At 44.5% G+C, this 23,635-nt stretch overlaps 1 protein-coding gene across 3 annotated transcripts in view; it reads left to right on the top strand.

Moving 5' to 3' along the window:
- The window catches only part of SRCAP (Snf2 related CREBBP activator protein), a 36,781-nt gene that overhangs the window by 5,205 nt on the left and 7,941 nt on the right, over positions 1 to 23,635 (top strand). Inside the window, exons 3-25 of one of the 3 annotated variants that reach the window (XM_079782075.1) lie at positions 1,035 to 1,220; positions 1,472 to 1,612; positions 3,876 to 4,098; positions 4,214 to 4,491; positions 5,117 to 5,210; positions 5,348 to 5,437; positions 6,155 to 6,343; positions 6,440 to 6,774; positions 6,882 to 7,059; positions 7,766 to 7,902; positions 8,136 to 8,305; positions 8,422 to 8,614; positions 9,775 to 9,911; positions 10,008 to 10,194; positions 13,291 to 13,460; positions 13,822 to 14,087; positions 14,293 to 14,586; positions 15,140 to 15,304; positions 15,818 to 16,003; positions 16,218 to 16,484; positions 17,055 to 18,529; positions 22,131 to 22,393; positions 22,533 to 22,735. In XM_079782075.1, coding sequence (XP_079638201.1) covers positions 1,035 to 1,220; positions 1,472 to 1,612; positions 3,876 to 4,098; positions 4,214 to 4,491; positions 5,117 to 5,210; positions 5,348 to 5,437; positions 6,155 to 6,343; positions 6,440 to 6,774; positions 6,882 to 7,059; positions 7,766 to 7,902; positions 8,136 to 8,305; positions 8,422 to 8,614; positions 9,775 to 9,911; positions 10,008 to 10,194; positions 13,291 to 13,460; positions 13,822 to 14,087; positions 14,293 to 14,586; positions 15,140 to 15,304; positions 15,818 to 16,003; positions 16,218 to 16,484; positions 17,055 to 18,529; positions 22,131 to 22,393; positions 22,533 to 22,735 — 5,827 coding nt within the window. The remainder of the gene's footprint in view (positions 1 to 1,034; positions 1,221 to 1,471; positions 1,613 to 3,875; positions 4,099 to 4,213; positions 4,492 to 5,116; positions 5,211 to 5,347; positions 5,438 to 6,154; positions 6,344 to 6,439; positions 6,775 to 6,881; positions 7,060 to 7,765; positions 7,903 to 8,135; positions 8,306 to 8,421; positions 8,615 to 9,774; positions 9,912 to 10,007; positions 10,195 to 13,290; positions 13,461 to 13,821; positions 14,088 to 14,292; positions 14,587 to 15,139; positions 15,305 to 15,817; positions 16,004 to 16,217; positions 16,485 to 17,054; positions 18,530 to 22,130; positions 22,394 to 22,532; positions 22,736 to 23,635) is intronic. The other 2 variants (XM_079782074.1, XM_079782073.1) reach the window with 2 other exon arrangements.

The following is a 23,635-nucleotide window of genomic DNA, read 5'->3' as shown; positions in this document are numbered from 1 at the left end:
AAAAATTAAAATGTTTTTATTTTTTCCCTTATGAAATACAGGGTGGGGCAAAATATGGTCACGGTTCATATGTAAAATATCACAATAAATAATAATACAAGAATAAAATGTTTCACGTACTTACAACTGTAAATCTACTCTTGCTCCACCTTGTATAATCATGTAGAAACAATGTTTTTGGTGTTTTTTTTTCTTGTTAATCCTCACCCGAGGATATTTTTTCATTGATTTTTAGGTAGAGTGGAAGAGAGAGGGAAAGACAGAGAGAAACATCGATGTGAGAGAAACACATCGATTGGTTGCCTCCTGCATGAGCCCTGACCAGGGCCCGGGCCGGGGAAGAGCCTGTAACAAGGTACGTGCCCTTGACTGGAATCAAACCCAGACCCTTTGGTTCACAGGCCAACACTCTATCCACTGAGCCAAACCAGCTAGGGCAGCAATGTTATTTTTTATTGTGGTAAGCACTTTATTTTTTGGTGTATAACTTTTCAGTGTTTTCACCAAAATATATTTTTCTAAAAATAGTATTTAAAACAAACGAGATTGTGTAAATTGGGCTTTATAGCATACTTCTCATCGTGAACATGCTCCGGCATAAGCAGAATTCTACAGTGAGAAGAACCCTTATATCTAGAGCCAATACAGAAACTTGTGCTCCCTGCTTCTCTGGAAGTACCCTTGGGATATGTTTTCTGAAGTTGTGCCTATATTCATGGGGAGTGGAGATTGTGTGAAATAATGGAAGGAGCATTAAATTTGGTGTTTGGAGTCATTAGATATATTTTTAATTCTCAGCTTGTTAATACTTCCTAGGTATTTGATCTAAAGTAAATCACATAATCTGCCCGATGGTTACTTTAATTATTTGAAGATGGTCTAATACCTACTTGTAGGATTGAGATGTGGACTTAAGACAGCATAAAACATTCAGTCCAGCCAGTTTCTATGCGTAGTCCGTGCTCAGGCGTTCAACATGGTCATGAGGTGAAGTATATGTCCATAACTTGATTGACCTAGCTCTCCCTCAATAGGAGGCTGAGATTGAGACTCGGATTGCTGAGCTTCGGAAGGAGGGTTTCTGGTCACTGAAGAGGCTGCCTAAAGTACCGGAGCCTCCCCGCCCCAAAGGCCACTGGGACTATCTGTGTGAGGAGATGCAGTGGCTGTCTGCTGACTTTGCTCAGGAGCGCCGTTGGAAGCGGGGTGTGGCCCGTAAGGTATGTCTTCCAACTGGGTCTACTTTCCATTTCTTTTTCAGGTTTGCTTTTTGTTTTTTTGTTTTTTGATGGGTGGGTTGATTGGAGGGAAACTAACCAGAACAGTGTAGGATGCTTATTAATGCCAAGTCTCAAAAGGCAAGCTGACTTCCCAGGTTTTTTGGCCTTGATTATTTTCTTTGCTTTTGACTTGAGGAGAGGGCAGGGGTCTGGCCATGGAGTGTTTTTATGCTGGTTCCTCATTTCCACAGGTAGTGCGAATGGTGATCCGGCACCATGAGGAACAACGGCAGAAAGAGGAACGGGCCCGGAGGGAGGAGCAGGCTAAGCTGCGCCGAATCGCCTCCACCATGGCCAAAGATGTCAGGCAGTTCTGGAGCAATGTGGAGAAGGTAGGCAGCAGGGATTGGGAAAGGTAGATGCCTTAGGTTTGATTGGTGGGTAGTGTGGTAGCAGGAATGATCAAAACTTTGTGAGAGTGAATATTTTGATTTCAAGCAATTCTGATGACATTCCTGTTGTACATTGGGTCTTTCTTGCGTTAAGTGTTATTAAGAAGAAAGAAATACAGTGGAAAATAGGCCCTGCCTTTGGGGATAGTTTTCAATTTTTATTTTTAATTACAGCTGACATTTAATATTATATTGGTTTCAGGTATGCAATATAGTGGTCAGACTTCTGTATAACTTATGAAGTGATCCCCTTATAAGTCCAGCACACCCTTGACACCATACATAGCTATTACAATATTATTGGCCATATTCCTTATGCTATACTTTACATCCCCATGACTATTTCTAACTGCCATTTTGTACTTCTTAATCCCTTCACCTTTATTACCCAGCCCCCCAACCTCCTCCATTTCTGGCAACTATCAGTTTGTTCCCTGTATCTATGAGTGTTGTTTCTGTTTTGTCTGTTCACTTATTTTTTTAGATTCCACATATAAGTGGAAATCATATGATATTTGTATTTTTCAGTCTCAGTTCATTCAGTCTCTTTCCATCCATGTTGTCACAAATGGCAAGATTGCATTCTTTTTTATGGCTGAGTAAAACATACATTGAATATATGTACCACATCTATTTTTTTTTTAAGAGAGGAAGGGAGAGAAATACTGATTTGTTGTTCTGTGTACTTATGCATTCATTGGTTGATTTTTGTATGTGCCCTGACCTGGGATTGAACCTGCAACCTTAGCATATTGGGATGATGCTCTCTATCTGATGAGGGCTGTACCACATCTTTTTTTTTTTTTTTTAATGTTTTTATTGATTTTAGAGAGAGGGGGAAGGGGGGAGAGAGAGAGAGAAACATTGATGAGAGAGAAACATTGGTCAGCTGCCTCGTGCATGCCCCAAACCAGGGATCGAGCCTGCAACCCGGGCATGTGTTCTGACCAGGAATCAAACTGGTGACCTCTCGGTGTATGGTTCAATGCTCAACCACTGAGGCACGCCGATCAGGGTGTACCACATATTCTTTATTCACTGTCTCTCCATGGACACTTAAGTTGCTTCCTACCTTGGCTATTGTAAATAATGCTGCAGTGAATATGGGGATGCATATTTCTTTTTGAATTAGTATTTTGGAATTACTAATATTCTTCAGAAATATACCCAAAAGTCTGACTGCTGGGTCATATGGTAGTTTTATTTTTAATTTTTGAGGTTCTTTGTTTTTATTATTTTGAGGAATTTCCATGCTGTTTTCCATAATGGCTGTACTAATATACAATCCCACTGACAGCACACGAGTGTTCCCTTTTCTCTGCATCCTCACCAACATTTGTTTGCTGATTTATTGATGACAGCCATTCTGACAGGAGTGAGGTGATATCTTATTGTGGTTTTAATTTGCACTTCTCTGATGATTACTAGCCATTTATATGTCCTCTCTGCCCAATTTTTAATTGGATTAGGGATTATTAATAGGATTTATTGACTCCTCTAGGCCATCTGTCTTTTGCAAGGCATTCAGCATGCTTTTTCTAAAACTTATTTGTGCCTGTTGCTTAACCCATCAAAGTTCTCATTACTAAATTGTTCACATACATTTACGTCATTGTTTCTCAAGCACTACATGGCTTCTATTTATATTGTCAGTCTTTTGTTTTCTGCCAGCTCCTTTTCTCTTTTCCATTGCAAACTATTCCTTCTTTTGCACATTTCTGGCCATTAATATATGGCTATTTCTGCTGCTGGGAGTGCCTTTTTCCTCATTCCACTTAAGGAAGAGCTACTTAGACTTTAAGGTTCAGTTCCAGCCCTGGCCGGTGTGGCTCGTTGGATTATCGTCCCGTACACCAAAAGGTGACAAGTTTGTTCCCCAGTCAGGGCTCGTGTGGAGGCAGCTGATAGATGTTTCTCGTATCAGTGTTTCTCTCTCTCTCCCTCTGTCCATTCAATAAAAAAAAAAGATTCAGCTCCAGATACATTTGCAAACCTTTCTCTGTTGCCTGAAGCTAAGCTGGCTCTTCTCTCCCCTGTGCTCCCTTTGTGTTTTCCTCAGAACCTGTTAAGTACATTTAGCTCATCCTCCTAAAAAGCCATCCAGGGCCTAGCATAGGCGGAGACTTCCCTAAATTTTGCATAAAAAAAGAGTACATGAATTAAAGATTATCTTGGTGAACCATCCATGTCATGCTTGTGGCAGGTGGTGCAATTCAAGCAACAGTCCCGGCTGGAGGAAAAGCGCAAAAAAGCTCTGGACCTGCACCTGGACTTCATTGTGGGGCAAACTGAAAAGTACTCAGACCTTCTATCTCAGAGCCTCAACCAGCCAGTAGCCTCCAGCAAAGCTGGCTCCTCCCCTTGTCTTGGCTCTTCCTCAGCTGCCTCTAGTCCTCCACCCCCAGTTTCCCAGCTGGATGATGAAGGTGTGTGTCCTTTTTGGCTCTGTTACTCCTCCTCATGTACCCTTTCAAGAGCTGAAAACCCACCCTGTGGCTTGCAGGGCCCCGTGGACTTTGTGACCTTGTTCTCCTGCTATAGATGGGGACTTCCAACCCCAAGAGGAGGAAGAAGAGGATGATGAGGAGACGATTGAGGTTGAAGAACAGCAGGAAGGCAATGATGCAGAGACGCAGAGGCGTGAGATTGAGCTGCTTAAACGTGAGGGAGAACTACCACTGGAAGAGCTGCTCCGTTCCCTTCCCCCTCAGCTGCTAGGAGGGCCTTCCAGCCCCTCAAGAACCCCATCATCTCATGATAGTGACACCAGAGATGAACCTGAAGATGGTGGTGAAGAAGAGCCCTCTCAAGTGTTGAAGGTATGGGCAGAAGGGATAGGGGGAGGCTCAGAGTGGGAGAAGGGATAGAGTTCTGGTCTATAAGGTTAGTTGTGGTTTTCAGGAGTTCTCCCTGTTTAAAGGTAATTTTTGGGCTCTCATTTGGGGGTAACTAAGGAAGAATCTGGGTTGGAGCAAGTTGCAATCTGAGATGGGCAGAGATTCTAATGCTGTAGTGGAAGTATACTGTACTCTACTCTTTAAATTACTGTGTGACCTTAAAAAATACTTATGCTGGCCCTTGCCACTTCTATGATATGGTCCTAATATTCCCTTACTGGTTTGTAGATTTGGAGCTGGGATGGTAACGTTGAAGTCTCTTTTGGACCTAATTTCTTTGTTTTTCCATATGTCTGAATGCATGGGAATGGTGTTGGGGCCTATATTTGTTATCTAGCACTTTCACAGGTCCTCCCCCAGCCAGTGGGGCCGGGATTTGGTAGCTGGTGCTGAAAGAAAACCCTTGATTGCATCCTTGCCCTGGGATTGTGCCAGTGGCAGCTGTCACTCAATGGCACAGAGAAATTGTTCTGTAGCATCGCATTCTCATTGTGCCTTCCCCTGTTTTAACCTTCGGCTCTCTTCCTTTTCATCCTTTGACACATAGGTAAACCCCCCACCCTCCTCTGTTACACAGCGTACCAAACAGCCTTGGCATCCAGATGAGGACGATGAAGAGTTCACTGCCAATGAGGATGAAGGTTAGACCTATTCTCTTTATCCTGTTCCCCTTAAACCTTGAATAGTTTGGACCTAATGTTTCAGGCTTTCTTACCTCTTCCACTTAGACTGTGCCTGTGTCTCTTCCCTATTGATTTGGCTTTATTCTCTTTCCTAGCGGAGGATGAAGAGGATACCATAGCAGCTGAGGAGCAGTTGGAAGGGGAGGTGGATCATGCCATGGAGCTGAGCGAGTTGGCTCGAGAAGGTGACATTCACTAGACATTTTAATGAACAATACTTTGGTGTCTCCTCTGCAGAGTGGCAGGGATAAAGAGATGAATAAGACATGTTTTATCCTCCTAGAGGAACTCCTAGATCTGATGACAAAGATAGATTTATAAGTGAATACCTATAAATAGATTATGATGACTAATTATGATGGCATTTGAACAAAGTAATGTGAGAGCTCATGGAGGGAAGAGCTATTGTGAAAGGATTTGGGTTATGTTTTACCTAAACCTCAAAGCAGGGGTGGGGAACCTTTCTTCTGCCAAGGGCCATTTGGATATTTATAACATCATTCATGGGCCATAGAAAATTATTAACTTAGAAATTAGCCTGCTATATTTGGTCAAACATTTAATTAACTCACCCTTAATGCCTTGGCAGGGCCAGACCAAATGATTTTGTGGACCGGAAGTGTCGGTCCGAGGCACCCCCCCCCCCCCCCCCCGCCTTAAAGGGAGGTTCATCACATTGATATTATCCTTCCCAGTGGAAGGCAGTGCCATCCATGGCTCTAGCCCATGTTGTAAGACTTGGCTTTAGTAGCTGGTGCTGAAAGTAAACTATTTTTTTTGCCTTCCCTCGGACCTGGGCCTAGCAGTATCTATAGAGACCTAGGTAAAACAAACGGGCACCCTTCAGACCTCTTGTCCCTTTCCCTCTATGCATCCAAGCACTTACTCTCTTTTTTCCTCAGGTGAGCTCTCTGTGGAGGAGCTATTGCAGCGATATGCAGGAGCCTATGCCTCTGATGCCTCTGCCCCAGGTTCTGGGAGTAGTGAAGAGGAAGAGGAAGATGAGGTTGATGCTAACAGCTCTGACTGTGAACCAGAGGGGGCCACAGAAGCTGAAGAGGCTCCTCAGGAGGATAGTAGCAGTCAATCAGGTAAATGTAAATGTATGGTTATGAGGCAGGAGCTGGGAAGGGTAGGCACTGGAGGAGCAGGTATGGTTAACACTGAGCCTTGGTCTTGTGCTTTAGACTCTTCTGAGGAGCAGAGTGAGGACGAGGAAGATGAGCATTCCGAGGAGGAAGAAACAAGCGGGAGTTCGGAATCAGAGGAATCTGAGTCTGACGAGTCTGAGGAGTCCCAGTCACAGAGCCAAGCAGATGAGGAAGAGGAGGAAGAGGAGGAGGATGACTTTGGGGTGGAGTACTTGCTTGCCCAGGACGAAGAGCAGAGTGAGGCAGATGGGGGCAGTGGACCTCCCACCCCAGGGCCCACCACCACTCTAGGCCCTAAGAAAGAAATTACTGACATTGCTGCAGCAGCTGAAAGTCTCCAACCCAAGGGTTACACCTTGGCTACTACCCAGGTGGTATCCTCAGGCCCCCAGCTTCTGCTTTCTCATATCTTGACTTCTCTGTTTCTCAGTGACAAGATGCCTCAGTTCACCTTGACACCTCTCTTCTTCCCTACCAGGTGAAGACACCCATTCCCTTGCTCCTTCGGGGCCAGCTCCGGGAGTACCAACATATTGGGTTGGACTGGCTGGTTACTATGTATGAGAAGAAGCTTAATGGCATTCTTGCTGATGAAATGGGGCTGGGCAAGACGATCCAGACCATCTCCCTGCTTGCCCACTTGGCTTGTGAGAAAGGTAACTAGACAGGGCCCCTTGCTCTTGGGTCTCCTTGGGGGTGACTCCAGCTACAGGATAGTGAAATACTCTTTTGCTAGAATCTTAATAGCTTCATTGACTGGTCAGCAACTGTATAGCAAGGCCAGCATAAGTGCTAGGATTCTTAGGAAGGGCCATTAGGACAGACTGGTCAGGGTTAGGCCTGAGGAGCAAGAACCTTAAATTGTATATCTTCTTGCCTTCTCTCATTCTTATTTTTAAAAATTCATCTGTTTAAAATCTTTCTGCATTTTATTTGCTTATTTAAATCTGTATTTTTATTGACTTCAGAGAGGAAGGGAGAGGGAGAGAGATAAAAACATCCATGATGAGAATCATTGATTAACTGCCTGGAGATTTATCCTACAACGCGGGCATGTGCCCTGACTGGAAATCAAACCATATCCTCTTGGTTCATAGTCAACACTCAACCACTGAGCCATGTTGGCCAGGCTGAATTTTATTTTTTTAATCGTGTATTGACATGTTACTTTCAGGTGTATAACATTATTCAGTACTTGTTTACATTGTGAAATGATCACAATAAACATCTGTCATCATACATACTACAAGCCATTTCTTTTCTATGATGAGAACTTTTAAGATCTAAGCAACTTTCAAATAATACAATACAGCACTTACTATAGTTACCATGTTATACATCTCTCATTCTTTTGCTAAACAGGTAACTGGGGTCCTCATTTGATCATTGTCCCCACCAGTGTGATGTTGAACTGGGAGATGGAACTGAAGCGTTGGTGCCCCAGCTTTAAAATTCTCACTTACTATGGAGCCCAGAAAGAGAGGAAGCTCAAGCGGCAGGTTTGCTCCTCCATGTGACCACCTCTCTCCCCCCAGTTGATGCCCCATTTTTTTTAGGCCCTTTTTCTTCAATGAATTTCTTTCCCTCCCCTTTCTATTGCTTAATTCTGCTTCTGGGACTTTCTGTTTTCTCAACCTGATTTCTGTCCCCAAAGAACCTTAGCATGTCTTCCCTTTACCCTTTTTTTTTTTCTCTCTCACCTCACTATCTGCTGTTTCTCTCGATACCTCAGGGCTGGACCAAGCCCAATGCCTTCCATGTGTGTATCACGTCTTACAAGCTGGTGCTGCAGGATCACCAGGCCTTTCGCCGCAAAAACTGGCGCTATCTCATTCTGGATGAGGCTCAGAACATCAAAAACTTCAAGTCACAGCGTTGGCAGTCACTGCTCAACTTCAACAGGTGGAAATGAGAGTTGGAGATTCTTGGGACGGGTGACTGGGTCTGAAGGGTGGGATGCTTGGAAGGTTGAGAATTTGCTGACCATCCTCTCTCTAATTCCCTCTCTCTCTTTGCAGCCAGAGACGCCTGCTCCTGACAGGAACTCCCTTGCAGAATAGCCTCATGGAGCTGTGGTCCTTGATGCACTTTTTGATGCCCCATGTCTTCCAGTCTCACCGCGAGTTCAAAGAGTGGTTCTCTAACCCCCTAACTGGCATGATTGAGGGTAGCCAAGAGTACAATGAAGGTCTAGTCAAACGCCTCCACAAGGTAGGGCCTGCAACAGTTTGTCAGGGGTCTTGGGAATGGTGAACTAAGGGCAGAAAACCTTTAGGGAGAGGGAAGTCAGACAGGCTGAATTCACCCATTTGTCAAGCTTCAGTGTTTTCTCTAGTGGGGACATTTCTGTGCATATTCTGTGAATAGAATAATATTGCTCATCAGTCCCTGCTTGGATTTCTCTACCTGGCTTTCCTCAACTTTGTATTTTTATTGCGTTTCTTTTCTCTCCTTTCTCTCTTCCTCCCTTTCTCTCTCCCTGTCTCCCTCCCTCCCTCTCCTTTCCTTCTCTTCTCTCTCTTTTTCTCTTTCCCCCTCCCTTCCTCCCTCCTCCCTTTCTTATCTTTTTTTGTCTTCTCTTTGTTCAGTTTTTAAATAACATTTCTCAGCATTCTGATCTTTACTTTTTTTGTCTCCCAGTTTACATATCTCACTCATAAGGCTTTAAAGATGCCAATTTGTGTTTTTAATTCCTCAATTCTGTAGACCATGTGACCTACAAATTTGACTTTATGTCTTTAATTGAAAGTTGCTGTTGAACTCAACTCTGTTTTAGCCCAAACATCTCAAGCTTTATAACCTATTATTTCTATTCCATTTTGGTCAAATCACACCATCATTTTGGTAAATCATAGAAACCAAGAAGTCTTCCTTTACTATACCTTTTCATCTCCCTTCACTTCTTCCATGTTAACTTGATGACTGTGTCTTCTCAGATTTTATCTCCTGAGATCCTCACATTTGCCTTTTGTTTTCTATGCTGCTGTCACTGCCCCAATTTTTGTTCTCAGCTTCTCTCCTGGACTTACTTTCATAATCCTGTATATTTACATTTACTGTAATTTGAGTCATCCCTCCTGTGTAGTTAGTTGCTCTGCCCTCAGTACTCCTCTTTATCACTTTTTATGTTGTGGTATTATAACTTTAATGTCTGTCCTTCAGCAGATAGTAAATTCCTTAAGAGGAAGGAGGGCTTGCATCTGACTCATCTTTGTGTGATTAGTTCTGGGCATGCTGCATAGCTCCATGAGTATTTACTGATAGGGCTAAGGCAGTGCCCAGCTGATCAAGCCAAGACTCAGCTAGAAGGGCTAGACTAGGGCTCAGTCTCCTGCTGTTCTCCTGTCAGTCTCTTGATTATTTACTTTTAGGTTTTGCGGCCCTTTTTGTTGCGCCGAGTTAAGGTGGATGTTGAGAAGCAGATGCCTAAAAAGTATGAGCATGTTATCCGCTGCCGGCTCTCCAAGCGCCAACGCTATCTCTATGATGACTTCATGGCACAAACTACGTAAGGGAGAACTGAGGGAGGGTCCTGGGACTCTAGATTGTAGCAAAGGTCAGAGGTGAGAGTTAGGATGCCCCATTTATTTTTCTTTTCTCTCAGAACTAAAGAGACACTAGCCACTGGCCATTTCATGAGCGTCATCAACATTTTGATGCAGCTGCGAAAAGTCTGTAATCATCCAAACCTGTTTGACCCTAGACCTGTTACCTCCCCCTTCATCACCCCAGGCATCTGCTTCAGCACCGCCTCTCTGGTCCTAAGGGCCACTGATATCCATCCCCTCCAGGTAAGTAGTTGCCCCCAAGGTTATTGGCCCTATCCCAAACCTTCATTTATTTTCTTTAGGCTAAAGTCTGACCTTTTGCATCCTTCCTTCTCCTGTCATTTTAAAACTATTCCCCTGCTTTTATTATTATTTTTAGTTGTGTTACTTTAGGCAAGCTAATTATTAATCTCTAACCCTAAGTTTGCTTGCCCTTCAAAATAGGGATTATATGGCCTATTTTGCAGTAGGTTTGTGAGAATTGTGTTAATTTTTTTTGAAAGGGCCTGGCATGTTAACATTTAACTATTTTGTTTTTCTATTTCCTCTTTTTGGCTACTTCGTACCTGCCTCCTCCAATTTTTAAAAAAATATATATTTTATTGATTTTTTTTTTTTAATAGACAGGAAGGGAGAGGGATAGAGAGTTAGAAACATCAATGAGAGAGAAACATCGATCAGCTGCGTCCTGCAAACCCCCTACTGGGGATGTGCCCACAACCAAGGTACATGCCCTTGACCAGAATCGAACCTGGGACCCTTGAGTCCACAGGCCGATCCTCTATCCACTGAGCCAAACCAGTTAGGGCCCAATTTTTTTTTTTTAATATATATATTTTTTATTTCAGAGAAGAAGGGAGAAGGGGATGAGAGATAGAAACATCAGTGATGAGAGAGAATCATCTATCGGTTGCCTCCTGCACACCCCCTACTGGGATCAAGCCCGAAATCCTGGAATAGAACTGTGACCTCCTGGTTCATAGGTTGACGCTCAACCATTGAGCCACACTGGCCGAGCCCATTTTTGTTTTTGTGGTAAAATACATAGCAAATTTTACTACTTGAACCATTTTAAGCATATGACTCAGTGGCATTAAGTACAGTTAATTTGTACAACCCTTACCCACCATCTGTCTTCAGAACTTTTCTCACTTTCTAAATTGAAACTGTACATATTAAATATTAACTCCTCATTTTCACCCTCCCCCTAGCTCTTGTTAGCCACCATTCTACTTGCGTCTATAAAGTTTAGTACTCTGAGTACTTCATATAAGTGGAATCATACAATATCCTTTTGTGAGTGGCTGTTTCATTTAGCAGAATGTTTTTAAGGTTCATACATGTATACCACATTTTGATTATCCATTCATCCATCATTGGACACTTGGGTTGCTTCCACCTTTGGCTATTTTGAATAATGCTGCTGTGAACATAGGTGTACAAATATCTGTTCAATTCTCTCATTTTAAAAAATTAAATTTATTGGGGTGACATTGGTTAATAACATTATACAGGTTTTAAGTATATAATTCTAAAATTCATCATCTGTATATTGCTTTGTGTGTTCACCACCCAAAGTCAAGTCTTGTTCTGCCACCATATATTTGACCCCCTTTACCCTTCCTACCTCCTTCCTAACCCTTTCCCTCTGGTAACCACCATACTGTTGTATGTGTCTAGGGGTTTTTGTTTGTCTTGTTTGTTCATTTGTTGCTTTCGGTTTTATATCCCACATATGAATGAAATCATTATTCTTGACTTTCAATTCTCTCTTGGGTATATAGTCATGCTCTGCTTAATGAGGGGGATATGTTAAGAGAAATGTGTCTTTAGGTGATTTCATCATTGTGGTAACATAGAGTGCACTTACACAAACTAATTGGTGTAATCTACATACCTAGGCTATATGGTGTAGCATATTGCTCCTAGGTTTAATGCCTGAACAGCGTATTAGACTGAATACTGTAGGCAGTAGTAATACAATGGCAAGTATTTGTGTATCTAAACATAGAAAAGAGACAGTAAAAATATGGTATAAAAGTTAAAAATGATACACCTGTATAGGACACTTACCATGAATGGAGGTTGTAGGACTGGAAATGGTTCTGAGTAAGTTGATGAGTGAATGGTGAGTTAATGTGAAGGTGTAGGACACAACTGTACACTTCAGCTACGTTAAATTTATAAAACAATACAAGATTAAGTGAAGCACAAGAGAAACTGATACAATCAAGAGACAAGATGTATGGGGCTGCTGCTGGCCTAACAGCATACTGTTATATAGCAGACTTAAAAAAAAAAAAAGTAGGAAAAGTACACTCTAAAATATGGTAAAAACAGTGTGGTAATTACATAAGCTTGTAATATAGTCATTATAATTGTTAAATATGCACTATACAGATCTGGCTGGTGTGGCTCAGTTGATTGAGTGTTATCCCATGTACTGAGAGGTCACTGGTTCAATTCCCAGTCAGCGCACATTTCCGGGTTTAAGGCTCAATCCCCAGTCGGGGACGTGCAGGAGGCAGCCAGTCTATGTTTCTCTCTCGTCGATGTTGCACTCTCTCTCTCCCCGTCCCTCTCTCTCTCAAGAAAAAATCAATAAAAATGTATTTTTAAAATGTGCTATACTTTTATATGACTGGTAGCATAGTAGATTTTACACCAGCATTACCATAAACACATAATGAATTACACTACAATATTAGGATGCCTAGACATCACTAGACAATAGGGGTTTTTCAGCTCCTTTATAATCTTACAGGACCACCCTTGTATATGCAGTCCTACATTGACTGACATGTGATACATGACCGTATATCCAGAAATGGAATTGCTGGATTATATAGAAATTTGTAATTCTATTTTTAATTTTTTGAGGAACCACCATACTGTTTTCCATAGTGACGCCAACCCTGTTATTTTTCTGTTTTGTTTTGTTTTAAGTAATATCTAAATGGGTATAAGGTAGTATCCTGTGATTTTGACTTGCATATCCCTAATGATAGTGATGAGCATCTTGTGCTTATTTTGTATTTTTTTTTGGAGAAATATCTATTAAAGGCCTTGGCTAATTTCTAAAATGGGTTGTTTGTGTTTTTGTTACTGAGTTGTAGGAGTTCTTTATATGTTCTGGATATAACCCCTTATGAGATGTGATTTGCAAATATTTTGTCCCATTCTGTGGGTTGCCTATTCATTCTATTGAAAGTGTCTTTTGATGGAGTTCAATTTATCAATTCTTTTTGGTTATTGTCTGTGCTTTTGGTGTCGTATCTAAGAAATCATTGCCACATTCACCCCTTTGACACCATGCTTTTGTGTTCCTTCTTGTGCCAGCGGATAGACATGGGTCGTTTTGATCTTATTGGCCTGGAGGGTCGAATTTCTAGATATGAGGCCGACACATTTCTACCCCGGCACCGCCTGTCCCGCCGGGTACTGCTAGAGGTGGCTACTGCTCCTGACCCCCCACCCCGGCCCAAGCCTGTCAAGATGAAGGTCAACAGGTACCAGGGCTGAAGAATTAAGGGGATGGATTCCTAGAAAAACTGACTACAGCTGGCTGGGGGGATTAGGATAGCAAGGAGAGTTGGAGAGTAGGCTAGAACGTTTATATGGGACAGGTGCAAAATACTATGGCGGTATTAGGGGAGACAATAACTAGAGGGTCCTGGGAGGGGCCCTTGTGTTTGTCATTGATTCCCACCCCCCTTCCCTCAGATAACCAAAAAGCACCCTTTCTCTTTTGGGTCTTTATCCTTTTCCCCTTTTGCTTTTACAATCTTTGTCTTTTTGCCTTGTCTTTCTTGTTCTTTTTTTTCCTTACTCCTTATTCTCCCTCCTCACCTCCTTGTTTTTTCCTCATAGGATGTTGCAGCCAGTGCCCAAGCAAGAAGGCCGGACAGTGGTGGTAGTGAACAGCCCACGGACCCTCCTGGGTCCTGCCCCAGTCAGACCCCCTCCAGGCCCGGAGCTGTCAGCCCAGCCGACCCCTTGCCCAACCCCTCCACTGCTGCCAGCACCACTGATGGTGTCACCCTCGCCTACCGGATCCCCACTTATTCCGGCCTCCCGGCCTCCAGCCCCTGTTCTGTTGCCCCCACTGCAGCCAAACAGTGGGCCTCTTCCCCAGGGTGAGTTGCAAGGGAGCCAGAGTGTTGGGTTAGGGGGTACTTCAAGTAGATTGGTCAAAAGAATAAAAATAGAGTGAGAAGTTGGGTTAGAGACGGGTGTGGTCTTTGTTGGGCTGGAAGGGAGTATGTATGTGTGGAGGCTGCTGGGAGCTGGCTAAGGCTCTCGTCAGGGTATATTTGACAGATGTTTCCTTTGTGTTTACAGTGTTACCTTCCCCCCTGGGGGTCCTGAGTGGAACCTCACGGCCTCCCACACCAACCCTGTCCCTGAAGCCAGCCCCACCTGCCCCTGTTCGCCTGAGTCCCGCCCCACCCCCAGGCTCTTCCAGCCTGTTGAAGCCCCTGACAGTGCCACCAGGCTATACCTTCCCTTCGGCCACTGCCACTGCCACCACCACTTCTACTACCACAGCTACTGCTCCTACCACGGCAGTACCAGCTCCTACTCCTGCACCACAGCGCCTCATTCTGTCTCCTGATATGCAAGCTCGCCTGCCCTGTAAGTTCCCAGGGCTCTGAGGGTGAGGGACTTGAGATGGGAGGAAAGCTTATATGCCCCAGAGCTGGAGAAGAAAAGCTCAAGAGTATGAGAGAGTATCAAATTCTAGGTAGCTAACATATATAGGGTATTTTGCCAGATGTTGGTAACTCATAATCAAGAGTTCACAATTTAGTTGGGGAGATGACATGTAAGCCTCATGGTAGAAAATCATGTGAGGTAAAAGGGCAGCATAGAGGAGGGGGGTTTTGAGTGGTTAATTAGCTCAGTATGGTGGCAGGCCTTTGCAGCAGTCGCCAGCCGTTGGTCCATGAGGTCCGAAAGGTTGGTGACTGCTGCTTTAGAGGATATAAAGGAAATGGTTAAGCAAATGAGTAGAATTGGAAGGAGTAGCATGTCAAAAGTTCAGACTAGTTGAAGGCTGAGCTTGTTGAAACATGAGAAATTGAGGGGAAGAGTTAGAGGAACTGAGACTTGTACCTCATGAGGGTCTGCAAAGTGGCATTGAGCAGAGTGAGCCCTATGTTCAATTAAGCCCCTTCTTTGTTTATAGCAGGTGAAGTGGTCAGCATCGGCCAGTTGGCCTCACTGGCACAGCGTCCAGTGGCTAGTGCAGGGGGAAGCAAACCTCTCACCTTCCAAATCCAGGGCAACAAGCTGACTTTGACTGGTGCCCAGGTGCGCCAGCTTGCCGTGGGGCAACCCCGCCCGCTGCAAAGTAGGTAAAACCCACCCCCTGTCCTGCCTTTTTCCTCTTCTTTCTTATCCTCTTGTTTTTTTTTATGGCTCTTTAAAAATGTCAGCCTGTGTGTTTCTTTCCCTAGTATTTGGTGGGTGGGGCCAAAGAGAATGATTGGAAGAAGTTTTTTATAAAGATAAGGATGAGGTCATTTTATTTATTTAAATATATTTTTATTGATTTCAGAGGGGAAGGGAGAGGGAGAGAGAGAGATAGAAACATTAATAATGAGAGAGAATCATTGATCAGCTGCCTCCTGCACACCCCACACTGGGGATTCAGTCTGCAATCTGGGCATGTGCCCTGACTGGGAATCGAACTGTGACCTCCTGGTTCATAGGTCGATGCTCAACCACTGAGCCGTGCTGGCTGGGCCGGATGAGGTCATTTTAGAGACATTATCTTCTCTCTATTCTCTTTCTCCTCTAGCCCTTGCCTCTTTGCCTCCCTCCGGCTGATAGCTGCTTCTCTTTCTCTCTTCCCTTAACCCAGGGAATGTGGTGCACCTGGTGTCAGCAGGGGGGCAGCACCACCTCATCAGTCAGCCTGCCCATGTGGCCCTCATCCAGGCCGTGGCCCCGACCCCTGGCCCCACCCCTGTCTCTGTGCTGCCTTCTTCGACCCCCAGCACCACCCCTGCCCCCACTGGCCTCAGCCTTCCGCTTGCTGCTAACCAGGGTGAGGCTCCTGGCCTTCCTACTTAGCTCTTGCAGGCCTTGGTCCTTCCAGGCATGTCCTGGGCTACTGTCTGTCCAGCCTTCCCTCAGTATTGTTTTCCCTTGCTGGTGTCTCCAATATCTGTCTGCTTCCCTCTCCTGCCCCTGGACTTCTTCCATCTTTTGGGTCTCTTGTTTCTTTTCTACCTTTCCCTCAATGTAGCTTCCTCTTGCAGTGCCACCAACCATGGTGAATAATACAGGCGTGGTGAAGATTGTAGTGAGACAGGCCCCTCGGGATGGACTGACTCCTGTTCCTCCGTTGGCCCCAGCACCCCGGCCTCCGAGCTCTGGGATTCCAGCTGTGTTGACTCCACGGCCCACATTAACCCCTGGCCGGCTACCCACACCTACTCTGGGTGTTGCCCGGGCTCCCATACCCACATCCACTCTGGTGAGGCCCCTTCTCAAGCTGGTCCAGAGTCCTTCGCCCGAAGTCAATGGTGAGTCAACGTGGCTAAGGCCAGCAATGTTTATTAGGATTGGAGATAGAATGGCCCCAAGGTTTATTTCTTTTTTTAAAATACATTTTTATTGATTTCAGAGAGGGAGAGAGAGAAACATCAATGATGAGAGAATCATTGATTGGCTGCCTCCTGCATGCCCCCTATTGGGGATCAAGCCCACAACCCGGGCATGTGCCCTGACCAGGAATTGAACCATGACCTCCTGGTTTATAGGTTGATGCTCAACCACTGAGCCACCCCGGCCGGGTGCCCCAAGGCGTTTCTGTGACAACGGATCCCTTCATTATCCAGCATACTGACTTGCTATGCAGTGGGCCCCAAAACTGGGCTGCCGACCCCTTGCCTAATTCCAACATACATTTATTGGACTCTTGGAGGGAAAGGATATGTTAAGTTGCCAGATTCCTTGATTCTTTGATCACATGGTGTGGGAGTGAAGGTTTTCTGGGAAACAGGTGAAACTTGCAAGTAAGGGAAAGGGTGGGACAGGATAATAGAAGGAGCAAGAAAAGAATTTTGGGCCTAACTCATCCTCTGTCTCCACAGCTTCAGCAACCGGAACTGCTCCCTTGACCATCTCTTCTTCCCTTCCTGTGCCATCCTCACTCCCTGGGCCAGCATCTTCTCCAATGCCAGTTCCCAACTCCTCTCCCCTTGGTAGTCCTGTGTCCTCTACAGTCTCCGTTCCAGTGTCATCTTCACTCCCTATCTCTATCTCCACCACGCTTCCTGCCCCAGCCTCAGCTCCACTCACCATCCCAATCTCAGCTTCCTTACCTGTTTCGGCTTCAGGCCCAACTGTGTTGACCACTGTGACTCCAACAATGGCACCTGTTGTCTCAGCGGCTCCTGGACTTCCCTCTTTGGCACCAGCTGGGGCTTCCCCATCAGCATCAGCCTTGACTCTAGGTTTGGCCACAACTTCATCCCTGTCCCCATCTCAGGCACCTGGTCACCCTCTGTTGTTGGCTCCAGCCTCTTCACATGTCCCAGGGTTGAATTCCGCTGTGGCCCCAGCATGTTCACCTGTCCTGGTGCCAGCTTCTGCTCTGGCTAATTCTTTTCCGGCAGCACCAAATCCAGCTCCAGCTCAGGCTTCCCTTCTGGCTCCAACACCTTCTGCATCTCAGGCTCTAGCCACCTCTATGGCTCCCATGGCGGCTCCACAGACAGCAATCCTGGCTCCTCCAGCTCCTTCCCTGACTCCTCTTCCAGTCCTGGCTCCATCGCAGACTCCAGTTCCAGTACTGGCTTCATCATCTACTCCAGGAACTCCTTTAGCCTCAGCTTCTTCACTGGTACCAGTCCCAACTCCTGTGTTGGCTCCGACATCAACTCAAACTATGGTACCAGCCCCGATTCCGTCACCTCTCCCAAGCCCGGCTTCTACACAGACACTGGCCTTAGCCCCAGCTTTAGCATCCACTCTTGGCGGCTCGTCTCCATCTCAGACACTGTCTTTGGGAACAGGGAATCCCCAGAAGCCCTTTCCAGCTCAGACATTGTCATTGACTCCAGCATCGTCCCTAGTACCAGCTCCAGCCCAGACACTGTCTTTGGCACCAGGACCACCACTGGGTCCAACTCAGACGCTGTCCCTGGCTCCAGCACCCTCTCTGGCTCCTGCTTCTTCGATGGGCCCAACCCCAGCTCACACTTTGACTTTGGCTCCGGTATCATCATCTGCTTCACTCCTGGCCCCAGCTTCAGTGCAAACACTGACCTTGAGCCCTGCCCCAGTTCCAGTGCCCACCTTGGGCCCAGCCACAGCTCAGACTCTGGCACTGGCCCCAGCCTCAACACAGGTCCCAGTTTCCCAGGCATCCTCCCTTGTGGTTTCTGCACCTGGGGCCGCTCCCTTGCCCATCACCATGGTATCCCGGCTGCCTGTTTCCAAGGATGAGCCTGAGACACTGACATTGCGCTCTGGTCCCCCCAGCCCTCCCTCCACTGCTACCTCGTTCAGTGGTCCCAGGCCTCGACGCCAGCCCCCACCACCACCTCGTTCCCCTTTCTATCTGGTAAGTTTTACTGCCTCAAAAGAGAGGGAATGGGAAGTTGAGTTTCTTTGGAATGTTGATAGAATGGATGGAACAGAATAATGTCACTTTTACCTTGGTAAATTACAAAGTCTAGTTTTGTGGACCTGATACTTCAGTGCCATTGGACAAGTCCTTTTCCCTGAGCTTGTATTCTTTTCTGTAAAATGGGAATAATCATGTTCTACTTTTCTTATAGGGGTAATTGAGGACCTAAGGTGCTTTTAAAACTATTCACTGATACGTTGAAGGCCTTATTGTTATCACTGGTCTCTTTCTTCTTGCTTACTCTTTTGAGTTAGTGTTGGCATTTAATTGCCTCATTTTACAGATGAAGAAACTAGCCTATTAAATGATGTTATAAATGTTACACAGCTTGTGAGAACAGAGATGTGCTGACTCCATTGCTTTCTCCTCTTCCCCACAAGAGGCAGTCCTCAGAGACAGAAAGACTTACTTTCTTCAGTTGCTGAAACTATTACCATCATCAAGTATTTGAACTTCTAAGGGAGGGATGACACCATGGAATGCAGTTCCCCAAAGATCATCATCTGACTTTGATGGCCATTTCTTAAAGTTTTTTACCTCCATGGTGATTAAGTGGCAATAAAAGAACTCTGGCCCTGGCCGGGTGGCTCAATTAGAATGTCATCCCGTACACCAAAAGGTTGCGGGTTTGATTCCCAGTCAGGGCACATACCGGTTATGGGTTCAATCCCTGGTCAAGGCACATATAAGAGGCAACCAATCAATGTTTTTCTCTCTCTCCCTCTCCCTTCCTCTCTCTCTAAAACATCAATAAAAACATATCCTCGGGTGATGATTTAAAAAAAATAGAACTGTTCCCTGTTTCCTATCCCTTCCTTAGCTTTCTGGTAGCCATTGTTTTTCTATCATATAAATAGTTCCGTATATGTGTGGTTAGGTTAAACTTACAACTCAGATTCAAGTAAATAACCCAGGAACAAATTTGAAGAAAGATCTAGTGAATCCCACTAGGCCTTCTTATCTTTTGCTCATTCTATTACAGAGCTGCTGCTTATTCTTTGCCTCAGCCTCAGTCTCCCACCCTCTCTCAGTGCCACTAACTCCACCTTTTGTCTTTCTGGTACTGCCAGGTTGGTCTGGCTTGCTGGAAGTAAAAGAGAACCTAGATCTTAGCCCAAGTGTGACAGCCCCTGGTCTATGCTAAATTTTGGTTGCTGTGCAAGTAGATAGCAGCTTTTTGATACTATTTTTTCCTTAAACAGTTTGAAATATGTCACATACCATACAGTTAATTCATTTAAAGTACACAAATTCAGTGGCTTTTATTATATTCACAGAGTTGTGCAGCCATTACCACAGTCGTACTTTGTAACATTTTTATGGCCTTAAAGAGAAACTTCACACCCTTAGCCATCATCCCCGAACTTCGCTATCTCTCCTAGCCTTCAGCAACTACTTACTTATTTATTTTCTGTCTTTATAGATTTGTCTATGAAGTCACATAATATATGGCCTTTGGTGATTGGCTTCTTTAACTTGGCTTAATGTTCCTGAGGTTCATTCATGTTATAGCACATATCAGTACTTAATTTCTTTTTATTGTTAAATATTCCATTTTATGGATATAGCACATTTTCTACATTCATCAGTTGATAGGGACATTTGAATTATTTAACTTGTTGGCTGTTATGAATAATGCAGTTATGAAATAAGATCTTGTATCTTTTCATGTTTTCCATTATATTGGATGTATACCTAGGACTGGAATTGCTGGGCCATATGATAACTATGTTCAATTGTTTGAGGAACTGCCAAACTGTTTTCCAGTGTAGCTGTACCATTTTATATTCCCATTGACAGACAGCCTGTAAGGGTGGTTCCAGGATCTCCACATCTTTGACAACACTTGCTATTTGTCTTTTTTATTACATTCTAGTGTGTATGAAGTAGAACCTAATGGTTTTGATTTGCATTTTTCTCATGGCTAATGATGTTGTGCATCTTTTAAGTGGTTGTTGACAATTTGTGTATCTGTATATATAAAAGCCAAGCAATCAGAACGATTGGTTGCTATGACGCACACTGCAGCGGCCAACCAGGCCAATTGGGGCCCCGATTGCAACCCCCCCCAACCTCCCTTGGGGCCGGCTGGCCAACCTCCTGTGTCGTTGTCGTCGTCCGTCCCCATCAGGGAAGGCCGGCTGGACCCCACCCATGCACAAATTCGTGTACCGGGCCTCTAGTCTTTGAAGAAATGTCTCTATGATCCTTTGCCCTTTTTAATTGGGTTATTTATTTATTTTTATTATCGAGCTGTAAGAGTCCTTTATATATTCTAGATACAAGCCCCTTTTCAGATACATGATTTGCAAATCTTTCCTCTTTTGCTACTATTTGAGAACTCGCCTGGATTGATTTTTCGCTGTGCTAGGATGCTTTCTCACTTAGATCACAAGGAGCCAAGAGGTTAAACTTGATATAGCCATCAAAAAGGGAGATTTGGGCCCTGGCTGGTGTGGTTCAGTTAGTTGGAGCATTGTCCCATACACCGAAAGGTCATGGGTTTGATTCCTGGTTTGGGCCCATACCCAGGTTGTGGGTTCGATCCCTGGTTGGGGTGTGTACGGAAGGCAATAGATCGGTGTTTCTCTCCTCTCCCTCCCCCCTTTTCTCTCTCTGTAAAATCAGTGAAAATAAAATCCTCGGGTGAGGATTAAAAAAACTTGGGGGCACTGCTGTTTTTCAGGACCATTTTCTGGGATCCATTCTATTAACAGATTTATTGAGAGCCTACTTTGTGCCAGATACTGAGCTAGGTAGTGGGTGATTATAGTTAACAAGATCAGATAGGGTCCATGATATATGGGCCTTAAATTTAGTGGGTCGAAGGCATTAATCAAAGGTATCCCCTTCCCTTTCTTAAAAAGTAAAATTGCAAGTGTAGTAAGTGCTTAAAATACATATATATAGAGAGAGAGGTGGTTTTATAACCTGTGAAACAGGAAGCACAAGATAGAGGAAAGGATTGGGTCAAAGTCATACAGATATCCTATCTGCCAGGCACTCCCCTTTTCTCTCTTAGAGTGATGATATCTAAATATCTGGTTATGTTCCCATCCCAGTTCATTCTAGTCTGGCCCTTTGCAGAAACCTGCTGTGGATTTGATTAGTCTTTCTGTATCCTGGTCAGTGATTTGAGGAAGGCTTTTAATACTTGTTTTTGATATACTGCAAGAAGATAAATTAATTGAATGTTTTGGAGTTAAATGTTATATAGAAAAATTTCCACAAACCATCTATTTTATAAGATTTTTGGAATGCAGATCTTAAATTTGAATATTCAGGCATTCTGCTTTGGTGGCATACAAGGAAAGATCAGTTTTCTTTTGCAGAGAACTTATTTCCCTTACAAATTGTGAAAGGAATAACGCCCTTTATTGATGACTTGGATAATTAAAAGCATATGTATTTTAAAATCTTATGGTTCCCATAGATTCTGTTTAATTGTGGGAGGAACTGTCAGGTTTTCTATGAGGACACTGATTACTTTTTCTGTTGTTGTTTGTTTGTTTGTTTTTCTCTCTCTCATCCCCAGGACTCTCTAGAGGAAAAGCGAAAACGACAGCGGTCTGAACGCCTGGAACGGATTTTCCAACTTAGTGAGGCTCATGGGGCCCTGGCACCCGTGTATGGGACTGAAGTCCTGGATTTCTGTACCTTGCCCCAACCTGTTGCCAGCCCCATCGGCCCTTGTTCTCGCCCCAGCCACCCCACCTTTTGGACTTATACTGAGGCTGCCCGCCGGGCTGTCCTGTTTCCTCAGCAACGCCTAGACCAGCTGTCTGAAATCATTGAGAGGTTGGCAGGACTAAGTGCTCATGGGAAGAGGGTCTTGGGGCTTCTGTGTGGATGTAGTGGTTAGGGATGTTGAAGGTGCTATCTCTTGGGACTCTACAGAGTTTCATCTTTTATACTGCTTGCCTTCTTCCTTTTGCAGGTTCATCTTTGTCATGCCTCCTGTGGAGGCACCTCCCCCTTCCCTGCATGCCTGCCACCCACCTCCTTGGCTGGCCCCACGTCAGGCAGCCTTCCAGGAGCAATTGGCCTGTGAGCTCTGGCCCCGGGCTCGTCCTTTGCACCGTATTGTGTGTAACATGCGCACCCAGTTCCCTGACTTGAGGCTTATCCAGTACGATTGCGGTGAGTTCATTGACCAATGAGGGTCCCTTGACCTCTTTTACTCTTTTCAGGGATGTTGTACATAAGGTCTTGGTAGATTTCATTAAACATTAGACAGTTTTTTTAGGTTATGCTTATGGGCAAGATGGAGAATTGTAGACATATGATGGATTCTCATCATTCATGAATTTGACTTTGATGAATTTGAAAATGTGTGTTAACTCATTTATTTGTTCAGTGATTATTTTGTGAACATCTGTTTTGCTAATCATTTTGGGTTCGATGGTGAACAAGATAGCACAGCATGGAGTTTTCAGATTTATGCTGCACAGTAAATAGTAAATTTTGTTTTGTGAAAAGACAAGAATCCTTACCTTTTGGTTGGAGTCCTATTGATTACAATGCATTAGGCTGCAAGTAACAGAAAACCAAAAGTGAACATTTATTGTTGACTTAATGAGCAATTCTGAGAATAATGTTGTGTTGTTGGTTCAGCAGATTAGTGGTATCTTCATCGATCCAGGATCTTCTTGTCTTTCTACCTTGCTTTCTACCATCCTTAATTTTTATCTTTTTATTCTCATGCTTATTTCTTCATGGTCAGAAGATGGCTGCCATAACTCCAGGGAGCACACCAAATGCTCTGAGTAGGAAGCCAGGGGTTGAGATAAAAGACTCCTAGCAAATCTTCTTTCCTGGGAAAGAAAGCCCTCCCAGTTGACTTTGCTTCATAATTCATTGGCTCAAATTGGGCCATATGCCCATCCCTGGAGCAATCACTGTCAAAAGGAAATGGCAAAAAGGAACTCTGGCTTATTTAGGATCACTCATGAGTTGTCTTCTGGGTTGGGTTGAGGCTTGCCTTGCCAGATGTCCACAGTGTTATTCAGGTTCTGTTAACCAAGAATGGCTTTTTGTCAC

The sequence above is a fragment of the Cnephaeus nilssonii genome (assembly GCF_951640355.1).
Source record: "Cnephaeus nilssonii genome assembly, chromosome: 2".
Classification (NCBI taxonomy): domain Eukaryota; kingdom Metazoa; phylum Chordata; class Mammalia; order Chiroptera; family Vespertilionidae; genus Cnephaeus; species Cnephaeus nilssonii.
Note: the sequence above shows the minus strand (reverse complement) of the source record. Positions and strands in the feature narration are given on the sequence as shown.